This window comes from Ursus arctos, unplaced genomic scaffold (genome assembly GCF_023065955.2).
Source record: "Ursus arctos isolate Adak ecotype North America unplaced genomic scaffold, UrsArc2.0 scaffold_20, whole genome shotgun sequence".
NCBI classification, from domain to species: domain Eukaryota; kingdom Metazoa; phylum Chordata; class Mammalia; order Carnivora; family Ursidae; genus Ursus; species Ursus arctos.
In genome coordinates this window covers 32,008,058-32,026,814 of record NW_026622875.1, presented here as the reverse complement: position 1 = coordinate 32,026,814, position 18,757 = coordinate 32,008,058, and the positions used below count along the sequence as shown (strand labels likewise).

General features: G+C 34.8%; 1 protein-coding gene across 9 annotated transcripts in view; it reads left to right on the top strand.

Moving 5' to 3' along the window:
• ANKRD28 (ankyrin repeat domain 28) overlaps positions 1-18,757 on the top strand; it is a 192,383-nt gene that overhangs the window by 63,361 nt on the left and 110,265 nt on the right. The window contains exons 1-2 of one of the 9 annotated variants that reach the window (XM_026496967.4): positions 16,242-17,133; positions 17,736-17,777. The exons of 5 other annotated variants lie outside the window; for them this stretch is intronic. Coding sequence is in view for 2 of the 4 variants with exons in the window: in XM_026496962.4 (XP_026352747.1) it covers positions 17,661-17,777 (117 nt within the window). In the remaining 2 variants the exon portion in view is untranslated. Of the gene's footprint in view, positions 1-15,988; positions 17,778-18,757 lie in introns of those variants that run through there. 3 more of the 9 variants (XM_044383381.3, XM_026496969.4, XM_026496962.4) reach the window with 3 other exon arrangements.

The following is an 18,757-nucleotide window of genomic DNA, read 5'->3' as shown; positions in this document are numbered from 1 at the left end:
AGTCCATTTTTCTCCACTTGTCAGCCATGTGATTTCCAGTGTTTAACTTTTCCAGCTCAGATTTTTATCTATGAAATTGGGAGTAGAAACTACTTTGCAAGCATGTTGTTACAACCGAGTACTCATAAAGTGCATAGAATCACCATAGGTATTCACATTACCTGGGATGCTCATCCCAGCCCGGTTCCATCTTCACATAAAATAATGCTAGATAAAAGTAGCATCTTATATTGAACCAGATTTTATCTTGCTACTTGTTATTATTCATTGATCTATTTCTTATCTCTAGACCTATGCAATTTGGTATCTCTTTATAATGACTTCAGATATTCTAACGCTGTCATATTCTCCCTGACTCCTTTTCAGACAAAATACCTGCAGCTTCATTGACACTTGTTTTTTTTTGTTGTTGTTTGTTTGTTTTAAGATTTATTTATTTGTCAGAAAGAGAGCACAAGCAGGGGGAGCGGCAGGCAGAGGGAGAAGCAGGTTCCTCACTGAGCAAGGAGCCCGGTGTGGGACTTGGTCCCAGGACCCGGGATCATGACCTGAGCCGAAGGGAGATGCTTAACAGACTGAGACACTCAGGTGTCCTTCATTGACACTTATGATATGGTTTTTAGATCCACCATCATCCTGGCTTTGAGTATGTTCTAGTCTCATTACTTCAGATGTGCTTTGACATATGTCCAGGAAATAGCATACTTTTCCTAGAGGAGAAAAGTGAGATTAATAGGAAACATTTTTGAGATTAAACTTTCATTTTAATTGGTCAAAATTAAAGTGTAATTTTACTATTTCATATTCTAAAGTGTACTCTTTTGCCAAGGCATTTGTAAAATGATTGCCTTTAGTCTGTTTTAAGATAAGGTACTGATGACTGATTTTTTTTCCCCCTTTCAAAAATAAATCTCTAGAGCCTCCAGTATCATCTAGCGCTAGTGTGTCGTGCTCCATTAATAAAGGTGGAAAAAGTAAATTATTGAAATAAAATGTCAATATTCAATTTTTCAGTGTAATATATAGCATACTTCTGGTTGTCTACTCACCAGTCATTACCCACTTCCTTCCTTGCAGGCCCCCAGTTTTGTTTGGATGCTCACTCCTCTCCTACATGACTTGGACAAGTCCTCAGTAGTGTAGTAATCCTACTCTGCCTCTTTGTGATTTGTTTAAGAAGGAACATAAGAGCCAAGACTGGTCACATGTCAGGAAAAGTTAGCTTAGGTAGCTTCTAGGAAAGTCCTTTTGTACCTAAAAAGGGAGACACAGCAAGAAACTTCCCTTTCTGCTGGGCAACAATATGTGTCTGATATGATGCCTTGATGTATGCCAGGTATCTTTGACTATGAAGGGAATTATCATAAGGTCCATACGGAGTCTGACAGAGAAGACTCCGCTGGAGCCTAGGGTCAGTCAGGTCCTTAGAGCTACCTTAATTTCACTTCTTGTTGTTTATCGTAAGTCTCTTTATTGTTTAAGCCAATTGAATGTAATGTGCTGTTTTCTTTTAGTTTAGGATAGCCCTAATGTTAAAAAACAAACATATTTGAAAGCCTGCTATACAGAACAGTAGACGCTTCGTGGGAGGCCCATTAAGATGTAATGATGAGGGGCGCCTGGGTGGCACAGCGGTTAAGCGTCTGCCTTCGGCTCAGGGCGTGATCCCAGCGTTATGGGATCGAGCCCCACATCAGGCTCCTCCGCTATGAGCCTGCTTCTTCCTCTCCCACTCCCCCTGCTTGTGTTCCCTCTCTCGCTGGCTGTCTCTATCTGTGTTAAATAAATAAATAAAATTAAAAAAAAAAAAAAGATGTAATGATGAGTCTCATCATTTTAAGGTCACATTAGAATCATAATCAGGTCAAAAGCTTCATGGGTATTCTCACATACTAAATGTTCTGATTGTGAACAAAACAGACAAAAACATTTCTGCACTGCAATAACTGATGCAGATTTAATTACCCAGTTAAAGAATGAGCTAATTATCAATGCTGACAGGGGCCCCTTCTTTCCATTTAAGAAGTTCAAAATTCACTACATCTAAAGGAATTGACATTGTTTTACTCTGAAGTAACATTAAGTTACAAGCATGGCTTTTTACAAGTTTATCAAGGGCATGAAAATCTATTTATGCAAAAAAAAAATTCCATGCCTGATACACATTAGAAACACCCTTTCCTTTTTTTAACAATAGAAGCTGTTCTATAAAATTTTAGATAGCACTCTTTAGTAAAGGGAACTGAAGAATATGAAGAATGTTCTTGTTATCTGAGTCATCACTTGGACTTTAAAATAGTTACAAGTTTCAGTATTTTCATCTCCACCCTTCTATAGTTTAGAAAGATGTGAATCATTTTCTTTAGTATTTCCCAAGTGATAGCTACTTTGAAAGGGAGGTGGTGTATGTGGTCCCAATTTGTGTGTGAAGTAACTAGGGTACACTTCAGTTACTGATTTTACTGCACTTTGTGGGATTCCCTTGGATGTCTCATGTAATTACTGCTTATGAAGGTAAACATGGGTAACCATAGCAACTTATTTTTAAATTGAAAATTTTCCCCAGTTTTTCAAGTGTGGTAACTTGATATTACATTTATCCCAGTGTTACCACACTGTAGAAACCAGAATGAATTGTGAACAACCTCTCCTCATTTTTTTTTAAAGAAAGGCAGAAGTTCAGCCTGTTTAAAAATTTTACATTCTAATTTGTAATATTGGACCTAAGTTGTCTTTGATGCAGTTGCTGAGAGATATTTAATTACATAAATAATATAAATTATATTTCAGAGAATGTATTTATCCTGGGCCTAGCAGGACATAAGTCATATGCCAGAGATTCTGCTAATTAACATAAATCCCAGCCAAAAATTATACTAATAAGAGACAGATCACATAGGATATTTAAAAGTAATACGGCTTAAATAACTACTTCAGTCCGGCCTTCAGTTCAGCCTAAATAATTTCAGACTACTTCGAGGTAATCAGAATTATGAAGAAAATAATCCAGCTTTTTAAAATATTGCATAAATGTAGTACTACATACTTGACAACAGAATGTTTTCCTCCCCTTAGTTTGGCATATTGGATGTATTCTAGAAAACTGCCTATATTGTTATATTTGGCTTATTAATTTTTTTGCTTGCATACTTTTTGAAGGAAATAATTTTTTCTTTTAAGACTCAAGTCTAAAAACAATCATTTAAGTGTTGATTTAGACCTTAAGTTCTCATATATAACTCTTGAAACTATACTCTTTCCAGGAAGCCCATTCCATCTCCTATCTTAACTGGAATTCTGTGTTTTCATAAGTACATGCTTCTCCAGAGGTCTCTTGTATTGTTCCTTTGTTCATAGCCAGCATATCTTGGGAATGCCTGTGTGTGTGTGTGTGTATGTGTGTGTGTGTGTGTGTGTGTGTGTGTGTGTGTATGAAGGAAGGAGAGGAGAGGAGTCGAGTCAGCATTCTTCTAATCATCCGCTATAGCTCTTAAAATGTTACTAGTCTACCTAACAATAAAAAAATCTTCCTTCTTTTGAGGCACATGCCATCTGGCTAGGTGACTCTTCTTGTTGTTTGTTGCTATTGTCTGTCAGATCTCACTCCCCAGTTCTAACATCTGGACCAGAGTTGTATCAGTCATCTACATGATTTCATTTCTTTGTAGATGACATCATACTTCACAATGTCACAGCTTCCACACCAGTAGTCCTCTCCACTTGGCTCTAACCACATACTCCAATAACCGCATCCCACAATTTCTTTCTTGTACTACCGTCACTTCTGTATTTTTGTTATATCCAGCCTAGACCCCATGACCCATTACTTTCAACTGCTACACACTCAACACTTACTCCTTTTCAACTTTATACTTTCTCTTCACTTACTTATCCATATCAACCCTTCCTTCCTGTTTCAGAAGACAGAGATCTTCTATTCAAAACTCAGGGTAATTTTCCACCTCCTTACTAGAACTCCCTTTTTTCTGCATGTGTGAGATCTTCCTTCCTCAATTCTTTTTTTTTTTCCAGTTATTCCCCTTTTTTAACTTTTTTTTTAGATGTTTTTAGCATTAGATTTTATTTTTTAAATTTTTTAATTTAGGTTCAATTAATTGACATATAATGTGTTATTTGTTTCAGAGGTAGAGTTCAGTGATTCATCAGTCTTATATAACACCCAGTGCTCTTTACATCGTGTACCCTCCTTAATGTCCATCACACACAGTTACCCCTTTTTGGCAATACTAAGGCTTCTAATTCATGAACACAGGATATGTTTCCATTTATTTATGTCATTTTAATTTATTTCATTTATGTTTTGTAATTTTTTAATGTACAAGTCTTTTACCTCCTTAGTTAAATTTATTACTAAGTATTTTATTGTTTATGATGCTCTTGTAAATGAGGTTAATTTTTAAATTTCCTTTATAGATAGTTTATTCTTGGTGTATAGAAATGCAAGTGATTTGGTTGATTTTTGTATCCTGCACCTTTACTGAATTAATTAGTTCTAAGATATTTTTGTGGCATCTTAAGGGTTTTGTACATAATAAGATCATGTCTTCACATTTTTTTACTTTTCTTTCTTTCTGATTTGTATGTCATTTATTTCTTTTTCTTGCCTTATCTGCCTAGGAAATCTAGTACTTCATTAAATAGAAGTAGTGAGAGTGCACATCTTGGTCATATTCCTGATATTAGAGGAAAAGCTTTCAGTTTTTCATTACTGGGCTTTTCATATATGGCCTGTATAATTTCCTTCTATTTGTAGTTTGTTGCAAGTTTTTATCATGAAAGGGTGTTGAATTTTTTCAAATGTTTTTTGCTGTATCTATTGAGATGATCATGTTGTGTGTGGTTCCCCCCCTCCTTTGTTCTGTTAATGTCATGTGTTACGTTCATTGATTTTTTTTGTGATGAACCATGGTTGCATGTCAGGCATAAGTCCCATTTTGCCATGATGTATGATCCTTTTACTTATTTATTTATTTCTTAAGATTTTATTATTTGAGAGAGAGAGCATGAGCGAGCAGGGAGCCTGCTGTGGGCTTTGATCCCAGGACCCAGGGATGTTGACTTGAGCCAAAGGCAGATGCTTATAACCAACTGAGCCACCAATGCACCCTGTGTATGATATTTTTAATGTACTGTTGAATTTGGTTTGCTAGTATTTTGTTGACAATTTTTGTAATGATGTTCATCAGGAATTCTGTGTTAACCTGTAATTTTATTTTTTTTGTAGTGTCTTTGTTTGGTTTTGTTATCAGGGTAATGCTGGCCCATAAAATTAGTTCAGAAGTGTTCCTTCCTCTTCAATCTTTTTTGGAAGAGTTTGAGAAGGATTGGCAATAAGTTTTTAAATGTTTGGTGGAATTTACCAGTAAAGCCATCTGGTCCTGGGCTTTTCTTTGTTGGAGATTTTTGATTATAGATTCAGTCTTTTTCTATTCATGATTTAGTCTTTGGTAGGTTGTATGTTTCTAGAAATTTATCCATTTATTCTAGGTTGCTTAGTTGCTTGGCATTATATTTGTTCACTTTAGTTTCCTGTCCTCCCCACTTTCCCCTTCTCACCCCCCCCATGACATCAGTTATAATGTCTCCTCTTTAATTTTTTACTTCATTTGAGTTCTCTGTTTATCTTAGTCTAGCTAAAGTTTTGTCAATTTAATATTTTCAAACAACTGACTCAGTTTTGTTGATTTTTTTTCTCTTCTCTTTTCTTTAGTTCTGTTTTAATCTATATTATTTTCTTCCTTATTTCGGGCTTATCTTGTTCATTTTCTAACTCCTTGAGGTGTAAAGTTAGGTTATTTGAGAACTTTCTTTTTTAAGGTAGGTGTTTATCACAATAAACTTCCCTCTTAGTACTGCCTTTGCTACATCCCGTAAGTTTTGGTATGTTGTCTTTTAGTTTTTGTCTCAAGATACTGAGATATTTCCAACTTTCCTTTTTATTCCTTCTTTGATCTATTGGTTGTTCAAGAGTGTGTTGCTTAATTTCCATGTATTTATCACTTTTCCATTCCTTTTGCTGTGGATTACTAGTTTCATTCTGTTTTGGTCAGAAAAGATATTTGGTATGATTTCACTCTTAAATTTGTTAAAATTTGTTTTGTGACCTAAGATGTCATCTATCCTGGAGAATGTTCTAGGTGTGCTTGAGGACAGTGTGTATTCTGCTGCTGTTGGGTGGAATGTTCTGTATTTTTCTCTTAGGTCTATTTGCTCTATAGTGTTCAAGCCCACTGTTTCCTTGTTGATTACCTGTTTGGATGTTCTATCCATTACTAAAAGTGGGCTGTTGAAGTCTGCTACTTTTATTATTATATTGCTGTCAAGTTGTTCTTTCAGTTTGTCAGTGTTTGCTTCATGTATTTAGATGTTCTAATGTTAGGTGTGTGTATATTTATAATTGTTACATTTCCCTATTTTTGTCCTTATATAATGTTCTTTGTCTCACAGGACAGTTATTGACTTAAGGTCTATTTTGTCTGATACAAGTTTAGCTGCCCTGCTCTTTTTTCGTTAACATTTGCAGGGAATATTTTTTCCATCCCTTCACATCCAGCCTACATGTGCCCTTAAATCTGAAGTGGGTGGCTCAGTCAGTTAAGCATCTGCCTTCAGCTCAGGTCATGATCCCAGGGTCCTGGGATCAAGTCCTACATTGGGCTCCTTGCTCAGTGGGGAGCCTGCTTCTCCCTCTGCCTGACACTCCCCCTGCTTGTGCTCTCGCGCTCTCTCTCTCTGACAAATAAATAAAAATCTTGAAGTGCATCTCTTGTAGACAGCATATAGTTGGATCTTGTTTTTTTGTTTTCTTTAATCCATCATTCTGTGTCTTTCAATTGGTTAGTTCTTTTGTGAAAATCGAGTTCTTTAGCCTTTAACATGTTTATCTTGATCATTGCCTTTTCTTCTGTAACCTTTTTTGGGTCAAAATTGCCTAATTTATTTTTTTCTCAGGGTCACATTTATTGAAGAAATCTAATCTATGGTCACTACCTCTACTTTTGATACCTTGTTTTCATGAGTCAACCTGTTTTTCTCAGAAAAGGGACATAAAGTCATAAAATGCTAGACCTGAAAACTGTAAAAATCATTTAATCACTTTCACTTGCTTCAGCAGTAAAATGAAGATGCCAAGAGAAATGAAGTATGCTGACAGCTAGTCAACTTTTATTAACTTCAACTTACGAATTCTGTGTGGAACCCTAATGTATGTGAAGAGGCCTCTAAATACTGAAGAAAATGGCACCTATAAAGTTGATGTGCTTTGTTTCATATGAAAATAATGTTGCCTCAAACCAGGGTTAATATTGTGATTAAATTAGAGAGGTGTGTATGTGTTTCAGGGAAGAAACAAAAGGTAAAAGAAAGAACTAGTGAGCCATTCAGGTTATGACGGAAATATTTAAGAAGAGTCAACCAAGGCTGCTAGCTCCTCTTGTGGCTTATTTACTATGGAACAGTCTAACAATGCATATTCATATTACTGACTCTGAACCATCATAAAACTCTAAACTATATTCTTTTCCTTAAGACAGTAAGGTAGGTAGCAGCATGTTTTAGGTTTCTTTGTAGAACAGTTAAACTTTTAAAAAGTTAGTCTTTATAGGTCTAAACCAGTGTTGTGTAATGATTGTCATTAACCAGATATATATGGCTGGCTAATGTAACTGAGGAACTGAATTCTTGATTTAGTTTAATCTAAATTCTAAAAATACTTGATTTAGTTATTGGAACTTTAAAATATGTTTGCAGCAACACAAGCACATATATTTACATCCTCAACTGTAAATTTCTTCAGCTGTAAATACAGATCCATTATTTCTAATGAAAATTTAATGTTCACATTGAGATAGGCTTTAAGTATAAAATACAAACAAAATTTGAAGACAATAAAAGAACGTAAAATATCTGTTAACTCTATATTGACTACAAGCTAAAATAATAATATTTGGGATATATTTGATTACATAAAATGTTGTTATAATTTTACCTGTTTGTTCCACCATTTTAAAGTGTGTTTGCTAGAAAATTTTAAATTGCTTCTGTGGCTCATTTTTCATTTCTGTTGTATGGCACTTGTCTACACTTTGTAACTAAACTTATTATTCTGGCATTGTAAATAGTTTTAATGTTAAATAAACCTAATAAATAAATAAAATAGTTTCAACCATTTTCTCAGAAATGTGATCACCAAGAGGAAGTTTTGAAATTAGGTGTTCGAACTAGTTGACCATTGGTTTGAGAAAGTACTCTTTCAATAAATCAGAGCAAAGAGTAGCAACAGTGAAGATTATGGATAGCTTTATAAAAGCCATCAGTTTTTAAGAGAATGGACAATTAGAAGATATCTTTATATACCAGTTACAATTAATAAATTCATATGCTGTACTCTTACCAGTGACTTAATTAGTGGCAGTTTTGTCTTGTACCTCTTATTTACGTCTTCTGTATATACTGCCTTTTACTATCTTTTGTTTTCTTACCTTGTACTAGGTAGTTTTTCTTGTGTACCTCATTTAGGCTGCATAAGGTCTTTTTATCCTCTGCTCTACTGAGGTATAATTGATAAGTAAAAATCGTATTATTAAAGGTGTACAATGTGATGATTTGATGTACATATCCATTGTGAAATGATTACTGCTATCAAGCAAAAAGTGTGTTAATTAACACATCCATCACCCCTCATAGTTACCTTTTTTTTTTCTTTTGTGATAAGAACATAATATCTACTCTCGGCAGATTTAAAGTGTATAGTTCAGTATTGTTAACTGTAGCCATCATGCTGTGTGTATAGATCCCCAAAAGTTACTATTCTTAAAACTGAAAGTTTGTACCCTCTGACCATAGCCTTCCCATTTCCCTTACCCCCTTGCCTCTGGCAACCCCCATTCTATTCTGCTTCTATGAGTTCAATTTTTTAGATTCCACATGTAAGTGGAATAATACAGTATTTGTCTTTTTGTGTCTGGCTTATTGATGCTTATTTTATTAACATAAATGTCCTCCAGGTTCATCCATGTTGTTGGAGATGGCAGGATCCTTCATTTTTTTAATGACTGAATAATACTCCATTGTATATACATATAGCATATGTTTTTTAATCCATTCATCTGTTGACAAACAGTTTGTTTCTATTTCTTGTCTTTGTTAATGTTGCAGGGAACTTGGGAGTATAGACGGCTTTTTAAGATACTGATTTCATTTTCTTTGGATATATACCCAGAAGTGAGATTGCAGGATCCTACCGTAGTTTTATATTTAACATTTTGAGTGACCTTCATACTGTTTTCCATGGTGGCTGTACCCAGTTTACATTCAGCTAAGAGCGTACAACCATTCTCTTTTCTCCACATCTTTGCCAACATGTTATCTCTTGTCTTTTTGATAGTAGTTGTCCTATCAAGTGTGAGGTGAAAACTCATTGTGATTTTGCTTTCCATTTCCCTAATGATTAGTGAGTAGAGCACCTTTTCATTTACCTGTGGCCAATTGTATGTCTTTTCTAGAGAAATATTTATTTAGGTCCTTTGCCTATTTTAAAAAATCAGGTTGTTTGGATGTGTCTTTTTGTTTGTTTGTTTTTGTTTTTTTGCAATTGAGTCATATGAGTACCTTATATATTTTGGATATTAATCTGTTATTGGGTATATATAGATTACAGATATTTTCTCTCATTCCATAGGTTGTCTTTTCATTTTGTTGATATTTTCCTTTGCTGTGCAGAAGTTTTTTAGTTTGATGTAGTCCCACGTGTTTCTGTTTGCCTTTGTTGCCTGTGCTTTCAGTGTAATATCCAAAAAAAATCATTAGGTTGCATAAGATGAAGGTGGAGATGATATATGACATTTTGTAATCTCTTGGTGTGTTTATAGTGGAGTGGAAATATTAATATGAAATATTTGTTGAATCAGTTGCTATTACAATTTTGAATGTTTTAAAAATGAGGTATTCTTGCCAAAAGGTTTTTAGATTACTTCAGTGTACTGAATTTTGAGTGGGATGGAACCAAATCTTACCCTTTAGAAACTTTTTTATACTCAGACAAGTTCGGGATTGTTAACATTTCATTTTTAAATCATGGGAGTAGATGTCAGGATATAGATTTTGGATTAGGATTTGGAACTGACGTAGAGCCTGAAGGGTCCTTGGATATGATACAACAAGTCATATTACTCATTTTAATAAATTTGTAAACTGAAGAAGGCCTAGATTGCTTAAACTCTTGTAAGCACTAGTTGCTTATGTAAAAAACCTGGGAGTTGTTTGTGATCACCACCTTCTCCCTCACCCCTACGGCCCATCTACAGCATGTCCTGTAAATCCCATTCTCTGCATTTACATGCCCAACATCCTAGTTCAAATTACCTACTTTGGATTATTGCAACAGTCTTCAAACTAGTCCTTTGGCTCTTCTCCTCAAATTTGTTCTCTACACTGAAGCCACATAATCTTTGTAAAGCAAATCAAGATGATTGTCTTGCTTCAAAATTTCTAATGACTTTTCAAATCACTTAGAAAATACAAACTTTATAACTTGGCTTCCAAAGCCCTTCATAGTCTTGAGTTTACCTATTTCTCCCAGCTACATCTGTTACTGTTCCTCATGGTTGTTTGCTGTAGCCGCATGGACCTTCCTCTAGTTTTTTTCCCCTCCAAGAAATTTTTTCCTTCTACAGTTTATCACAGTTTGCAATCATATAGTATTTATTTGTATGTAAGCTCCGTTGGAGTAAGGAATTACTGTTTATTCATAATTTTGTTTCCTTGGCATAACAGAAAGCCTGGCACATAGTAGATGATGAATAAATAAAGATGAACGGATGAGTCATTGACTGACTGGATGGTACTAACTGAGCCTCCACTTCCCATATATAACTTGGGTAGTAGTACCCACAAGAAGTGATGAGGATTCAGTGAGAATATATTTTTTTAAAATTTTATTTATTTATTGAGAGAGAGCAGGAGTAGGGGCAGAGGGAGAGAGAATCTCAAGCAGACTCCATGCTGAGCACAGAGCCTGATGCAGGTCCCAATCCCATGACCCTGAGATCATGACCTGAGCCGAAATCAAAAGTCAGATGCCTAACCGACTGAGCCACCCAGGCACCCCACAGTGAGAACATTTGTGATAAATATTTGTTTCCTTCTCCCTCCACTGATTTTTCTTTGCTTACCCAGGGTAATATAGCAGATCTGTTCTTTGAGCTGTTTTCTGCTTATTGTTTCTATTGCAGTTTGTTGCAGTTAATGTTTATAATCCATTTTATTTATTGAAAATTTAAGTATACTGTACTAAAATGTGGATCACTGATGGATGACTGAAGGAAGAGTAAGGTTATCATTTGGTGTTAGCTTCAGCTCTGAGTAAAAGAGACTCAAAATCACATTGACTTAAACAAGGTAGAATTTCTGTTTCTTTGTAATACAAGAATTGGGAAGTGTGCAGTCTAGGGCTTTTATGGCAGTTCTGCCCCACAGAGTCCTCAAGGGACCCAGATCCCCTCTAGCCTACTTTTCCACCACTCTAGATTCTGGTCTTTGTTTGGTTTAAGATGATGGCAAGTCACCTATGTTCCAGGAAGCAGGGTGGATATTATACCATTTGTTCTTGTAGGAATAGGAAGTTTTCTGGAAACCACATAATGCCTCTACTTAAAATGCTGGTCAGAAATTTGTCTTGTGGCTCCCAGCTACAAGGGAGAGTGAGAAATATGGACTTTGTTCTGTGAGGCTCTGAACTTACCTAAAAATTAAATGTTCTAGTTGAATGGAAGATGGGAAGAATGGATGCAGAATATAGATAGGTCTTTGTAAAGAACACTTCAGAGTAATAATAGGTAATATTACTATATGTTAACAATATGTGGTATATGATAATATTAATAATGGAAGTGTTAACAATTTATTACCATTATAACATACCAGTGGGATCAAACCACTTGAGATCGGTGGATTACAGTGGCTGTCAGCCATTTTGGAAGTATGGGTGGGTAAACATTTAAAAAAATAGCCTAGTTTATAAATACAGTACATGCAGAGAATTAATTTGCATGTGTGAGAAGTATTTTGAATTCATTATTTTTTAAATATGTGACGTCATTTTTCTATGGCTGTACTAAGAACAGGGAAATCTGACCAATAACCTAAAGAACGGCTATTTAAAAATTTTTTTTCTGTCCCTCTCCTGCCCTGTTTTCTTTTAAATCTGTTCATAGGACTTTTTCTAAGGTATATGGGCAGATGAAGCCTAGCTCAAGAGGATTGTTCAAGATTCTTGAACTATGAGAAATGTTTCTGAAACATGGTTTAAACCCACTTCCTTACCATCTTTTCCCACAAGCTTTTTATTTTTTAATACTCAGAGACTAGCATGGTACAGAGTAGCCACTTTACACACCCTGAGTAAAATTCCTTTTCTATGATAATCAGTGTGGAGGTCACAAGTCAATATGGAGGAGCACAAATAAGATGAGCTTTGGATTGAGTTTCTAAACAGAAAGAAAAAACCATTTGTGTCAGAAAAAGAAATTCTGGTGTAACCAAATTAGGGACCTAAAAAAAAAAAAAAGTCTTTCAGGACGTTAAATATCTTTTCATTAAAGGTTTAAACCAGCTTTACTGTTGTTACGTGATTCTGTGAAGAGTAGGAGTAAGCTGTTGATAGGATACATTGTAGCATAAAGAATGGAAGCATTATGAAGTTGTCAGACCTTGAATTTGTTGGCTTATTAAAAATTTAATCTAATTTGGCCTAAAAAGTAAGTGCCTCAAGAAAAAAAAAATCACATCCCTTTGCCATTGTTCAGCTGAAAAAAAAATTGTTGAACTTAAGTTTGCACGATCTTTGTAAATAATTTTTCATCATACATACTTTGTACATTTCTAATTTCTTAAATAGTTATTGACTGTCTCCTTTTCCTTTAGGATATGTATTCCTTGAGATTAGGGGCCGGTCTTATTCAGTAGAAGGTATAAAATGGTTCCATATGGTGCTGTTAGCTTAAATAATAAAAAAATAAATTAAAAAAATAGTGAAAAAATAGCTTAAATTAAAAAAATTCTCTTTTTTTTCATCTGTTTTTGATTATATAGGATATCATGGGCCATTAATTTTTACCCTTTCTCTTCCCTTAGACTGTAAAATACAGTGAATGTGGAAGAATGGTAAAACCCCCAGCCCTACTTCTTGCTTAAGTTTACTGGTTCCTCCCTCTTAATGCTTAGTGTGGTTACTGGAGTGTTATGACAAACTTCTAGCAATCTCTTAAGAGGCCTGAAAAGGGTGGGGTTGTGGGGTGCAGTTTGTGTACTTAGCTACTGAATTGCAATTTCCAGACAACAGTCTGAATCACGTCACCAGTAGGGAGAGAAATCATCTGTAGTCCTCTATGTACTCCTGCCCTGATGGGGATATCATTCTGTTACCCTAAATATCCATAATAATAAGACTGTCTTCATTTTATTTCAAACTAGATTCTATTAATGTACTTTAATAGATGTTGAAATGAGACACAGAGAGGTTAAGTAACTTGCTCAAGGTCACGGTTACTTTTGTTAGTGGGAAGCTAGATTAGAACACAGGCAGTTGGCTACAAAGCCTACGTTCTCAATCAATCACGGTGCTATTACTGTATTTCTTCTAGATAAAAATCTCTGGAGGTTATTATTCTTATAAGTGTAAAGAAATTTAGGCTCAAGGAATTTACCTTCCCAAGGGCACAGCTAATCAATAATGGAATCAGAATTTGAATTCCAGGTAGGCTGACTCCTGAGGCCTTAATTTTAGCTGTCATCCTATATCATTGTTTTATATCCTGTCAACTTCTGCATGTTAAGTTGCTTACCTCCTAGAGGTACAAAACTCATTTTACTGAACTTTAATGCCTCTTGTGTTTTCTGATTAAAGTGTGTGTGTGTGTGTGTGTATATATATACACTCTTTTTTAAAAAATTAAATTTATTTATTTTAGAGAGAGCGAGAGAGCACGCACAATTGGAAGGGGCAGAGGGAGAGGGAGAGAGACTCTCAAGCAGACTCCAGGCTGAGTGTGAACTGTCATGAGGCTTGATCTCAGGACCCTGAAATCATGACCTGAGCTGAAACCAAGAGTCAGAAGCTTAACTGTCTGCACCTCCCAGGAGCCCCTATATATACTCTTAATATATATTATTCATATATACATATGAATTCCCTGTTGTCTTTTATAATTTTGCCACTCAATTCCAGAGTCTTGTGACATAATGGGATTCTTTTCAATGACATTGTTAAGTGGAAGAAAGTGGAAGGGGAGTGTTTGTGCACGCATGGTGTATACGAAAACATAGTCCCTGCCTTCAAGGAGCTTGTGCTCTAGCCAGGAAAGACCTAAGTATGGAAATTGACCTAGAACAAGAGACAGGATGTACCTGTTTAAGTAGGTGAATTTATACACTGGATACTTAGGAACAAGTTAAAATTGTCTGTATAAAAAAAGATTTTGTTTGGGGTGGGGGAAAAAGAAACCCCTGAAGATAGAATATAGGATACTGTTACCATAGTGGTTTCATTTTCACGTTTCACATATCAAGATGATATTTTTGATTTAGCCATGTGGAGATAGTTAACATCATTTTGTATGTCAAAATATTTGCATATCTTTAATTTGGCTTAAAACCATTTTGTGTTTTATAATACAACCATGTGAATTGTTAGCATATTTTAGTATCTTGATATACAGTTACGTTAGGATTACAGGGTATTTTTTTTAATAGATTGACATTTAATGGTTTTTGTCTTAAATTCTGGCATTATCTATATCATGCTATTTTTTTTAATGTTTTGATAAGTAAACTGGCTTAAACACACATGATAACACTAGCCCTGAAATACCCATTTAAAAATAACTTGCTTAGGAATTTTATGACAATAAATAATGTATTCCTTTGTTACCTAAACTTTTCATAACCATTATAGGTTACTGGTCTTTTAAGACTGAATAAGTGTATATAGGTTACAGTCTTTTAAGACTGTAAAAGTGTTTATAGTCTAGTATTACAGGTTGCAAAGATCTTGAGACAGAGTGGAAGGGTGGGGCGTACGTGTACAACGGTGTACACTCAGTGGGAGCAGAATATATTTGAAAGAGCAATGTGTGTGGAATTAGGCACTTTACTAATTTATATGCCTTTGGATAAAATACTTAATTTTTGTTTCTGTTTTTTTCCTCTTAATTATATGGAAACATAACAAGGTTATTGTATTAAATGAGAATGTTCAACATTTAGCGTATCATAAATGTTCAAAAATAGCTATTAGTTTATGAATAAAAATGCTAGTTGATAGGTGAAAGAACAAAGATTGAAGGAAAACCACTGTATTTTCTTTGTAATTTTTTGTTGGGAAATATCCGACTTGTTCAGTAAATAAAGAAGGGGAAACCGAACCATAAATTGGTTGTTTTGACACTTAATTTGTAGCTTTGGGGAAATTAACTTTATAGAGGAAGGAGAGTCTTTGCTTTCTTTATGTTACCCTGTGCCTTTTTGACATATAGAAAATTAATGCTAAGGACTTTAAACAATAGTTTTGTGAAGCTATTTAACAGAGTTTAAAGCTTTATTCCATTTCCACATGGGAAGGTGGGATTAATTTCTTCCGTGAAATTCAGATGATCCATAGAAGTTTCAATCTAGGACTTTTACATTGTGAAATTTTTGTTTTTTCTCTTTAAATATATGACCTGATAGATTAAATTCAACAACCTAGAAATTTTTAGTAAATCTTAAATTTCATTGTTTGAACTTCTTTGCAGTTTTGAACATAAATACATCTAGCTTATTAAAAAATGATCTTGGTAAAAACTAAGAATAAAAAGTTAGATTTGTGTTTTTATATTCTAAAATGTTTCTCCTTCATCTCTCTTTTATGGGCTAACTGCAGCTGTCATTATAGGGTTAAACATTTGCTATATTGTAACATACGAAAGCAGTTAAGCTGTTTGGAATTGTTTACTTGCTAAAACCAGTGTTAGTCAGCAGAGGCAGTACACCAGATTTCCTTGTGGCTTTTAGTGGAAAATGTTAAAAGCGCACTCATTTTTCAGTTATAGAATTTTTCAGTTTGATCTGGATTAGTCACAGAACTGGCATGAACCTTCTAATTGTGAAGGCTGTCCAAATGCACTATTTTTTTCTCCTGCTAGAGGAAGTTACATCCCGAGCAGTAGCTCAGATCTCTGGTAAGTGTAACATGTGAGCATTACTAGGCATTTCATCCTGCGGTTCTGCAGTCTTTGCTATTCAGACTGTTGCTCAGTTGGAATGCTTCTGTGGGGCCGATCCTGAGGTTCGGTAGATATTTTTTAAGGACCTACTCATTGGAGGTATCAGTGGCGTTTTGCAAGATCATCTGAGGAACGGGAAAGCATCTGAAATCTACTGAAAAGGATAACTGTAGCGGTTTTTACAGTGGAAGGAAACTATATTGGCACAGAGCAGATGATTGAATAAAGTAGTTGGCTCAAAGAAGATGCACAGTCTGCTGTTTTTTCCTGTGAATGAAGACTATTTAACGGAAGCTGTATTCATGTGGAGATCAAAGGAAACACTGGAATGATAAACTACTGGGCTTTTTTCTCTTTTTTTAAATGAAAAGCCTGAAGCAGTTATTTGAGCTCAAATGCCTTCTAATTCCTTCGCAGCCTGCCTGTTCCATTAGGATCCTCTGCTAACACTATTTCTGCCTGGTGCTGTGCCCTTTTGCTGGAGCAGCCACAGACAACTGCCTGATGGAGAAAGAATGAACGCTCTGCCTTGCTTATGCTATCGATGGGAATAAAGCTATCTGTGTTTCTTCTATTATATGGGATATCTGGATTAATCAAGCTGTATTCTAGTACCAAGAGTCCCATTGTCTCTTGTGGTCTGACTCATCGCATGTAAATGTACTGCAGCTTTGCTATTAATGCAGAGTGGTTTTTTTTTTTTCTTTCTTTCCCAAACACAGAAAGAATTGTCAACCTCTGAGCTTTATTTTAAGAATTTGTGCTGAGCTCTAGATATTTTTTTTTCTGGATAGTATCTACATTAAACCAGAAGCTGAAGAAATGAAGACAAGTTAGAAGTTGAAACAGAATAGTGAGATTTTTTTTATTATTATTTTCAATTATAAGCAAGTCAGCTACTGGTAACTATATGACCTTGCAGGCAAGAGTGGGTATAGCTGTAATCATCTCTGTCACAGTAATTGTTTCTCATTTCATTTTGTATTGTGCAGTGTTGTCACCCTAAACAATGATCTGTTTATGCAAGTAAATTTCTTTGAGACAGAGCAATATGACTATTTTGGTAGGGGAAAAATATTTTTAAATGAGCTTGTACTGGACTCCCGTTTTAGTTATTGAGATGTTGATGTGAAATTTCTTGCAAGTATTATAGTAACCCAACAGGAAATAATAGAATTTTCTTGTTTTTAGGAAGTTATGTTATGTAGTCATAATTTTAAACTTCAGTTTTTCTGATAGTACTTATTAACTTTAAAAAACCAGCTGCGCTGTTCAGAGAATGATCCCAAGTGTTGTACAGAAGAGGAGGAAAAACTACTTGTGCTCTTCCAACTGTGACTTTTATCACATAGCTTGGGATTTAGTATTTTAAAAGAGCGAATGAGTCGCGTGTGTATTGTTGTTTTGGAGGAGGTAGAAGATGAATCTCCTGCATTCATTTCTAAATTGCCACAGGAAAATAAATCCCTGCATTCACCACCTTCTGGAAGTGTATTGGTAAGATATGAGAGTTTATGTTTACTGTCTTCTACTGAACTAGTAGGGTAAAATTTATCTTTTAAAAATAAACATAAGTTGGTTTCCACTAGTTTCATTAAAAACCCAAATAAAGCAATATAGGTATATAAATATGCTACAGTATTACTTGGCTATAAAATGCACACGTTTCTGATTTTTACTTCTTTAGATGTTTAGATAACATTTCAGACTTTACTTCATATCTTTTACTCTCTTAAAAACTTTTTTTTTTTAAATTGAGAATTGTACTTCTAGCAACCACGTTTCTGTTTTCATTTTGTGGTTTTAAAAACTGCTATAACAAGAATGAGGAACAGTATGTTTTAGGAAAGCTACTGCTAGCAATACCGAGGCACAGCCTTTTCTGTAATGAATTTTATGTATTTACATGTAGCACTTTTATATGAAAAAGAATCAGACTTCATCCTTAACCTTTTAATGTTGTTGTCAATTGGTTTCTTGTTTGACTAGTATAATATGATACCTTATCAGAGAGGCTGTGTTGTTAAGAAATTGTTATATTTAGATACACACATGTTTACCTCTTCATGTTTTTCAGGTGTATGATATTTTTTGGTGTTTGGATAGTAGTGATTTTCATCAATTGCCAGATTTTCTTTCTTGGATTTCTGTCTGTATAATGTGTAATGCTAACCCATGCAAGTTATTTAATGCCCCAAACAGAACTTTTCAAAAAGACCTACCTTCTTGGGCCTCAGTGTGGCCTAAGAATGGCTTGTTTGACAAGTTATGTAGATGTTGAGATGTCACACCTGTATTTTGGAAGAGACTTTGTTTTTACCATATATATACACATATATATAAACAGAAGATTTCTACTCACACAAAGTTTGTGTTTATTATCTACCTAATTTTGGTTGTACTGAATTGATTTTTTTTAATAGGCCTTTTTTATTCAGGGAGGAATCCTGTACTTTCATATGATTTGACTTCATGAA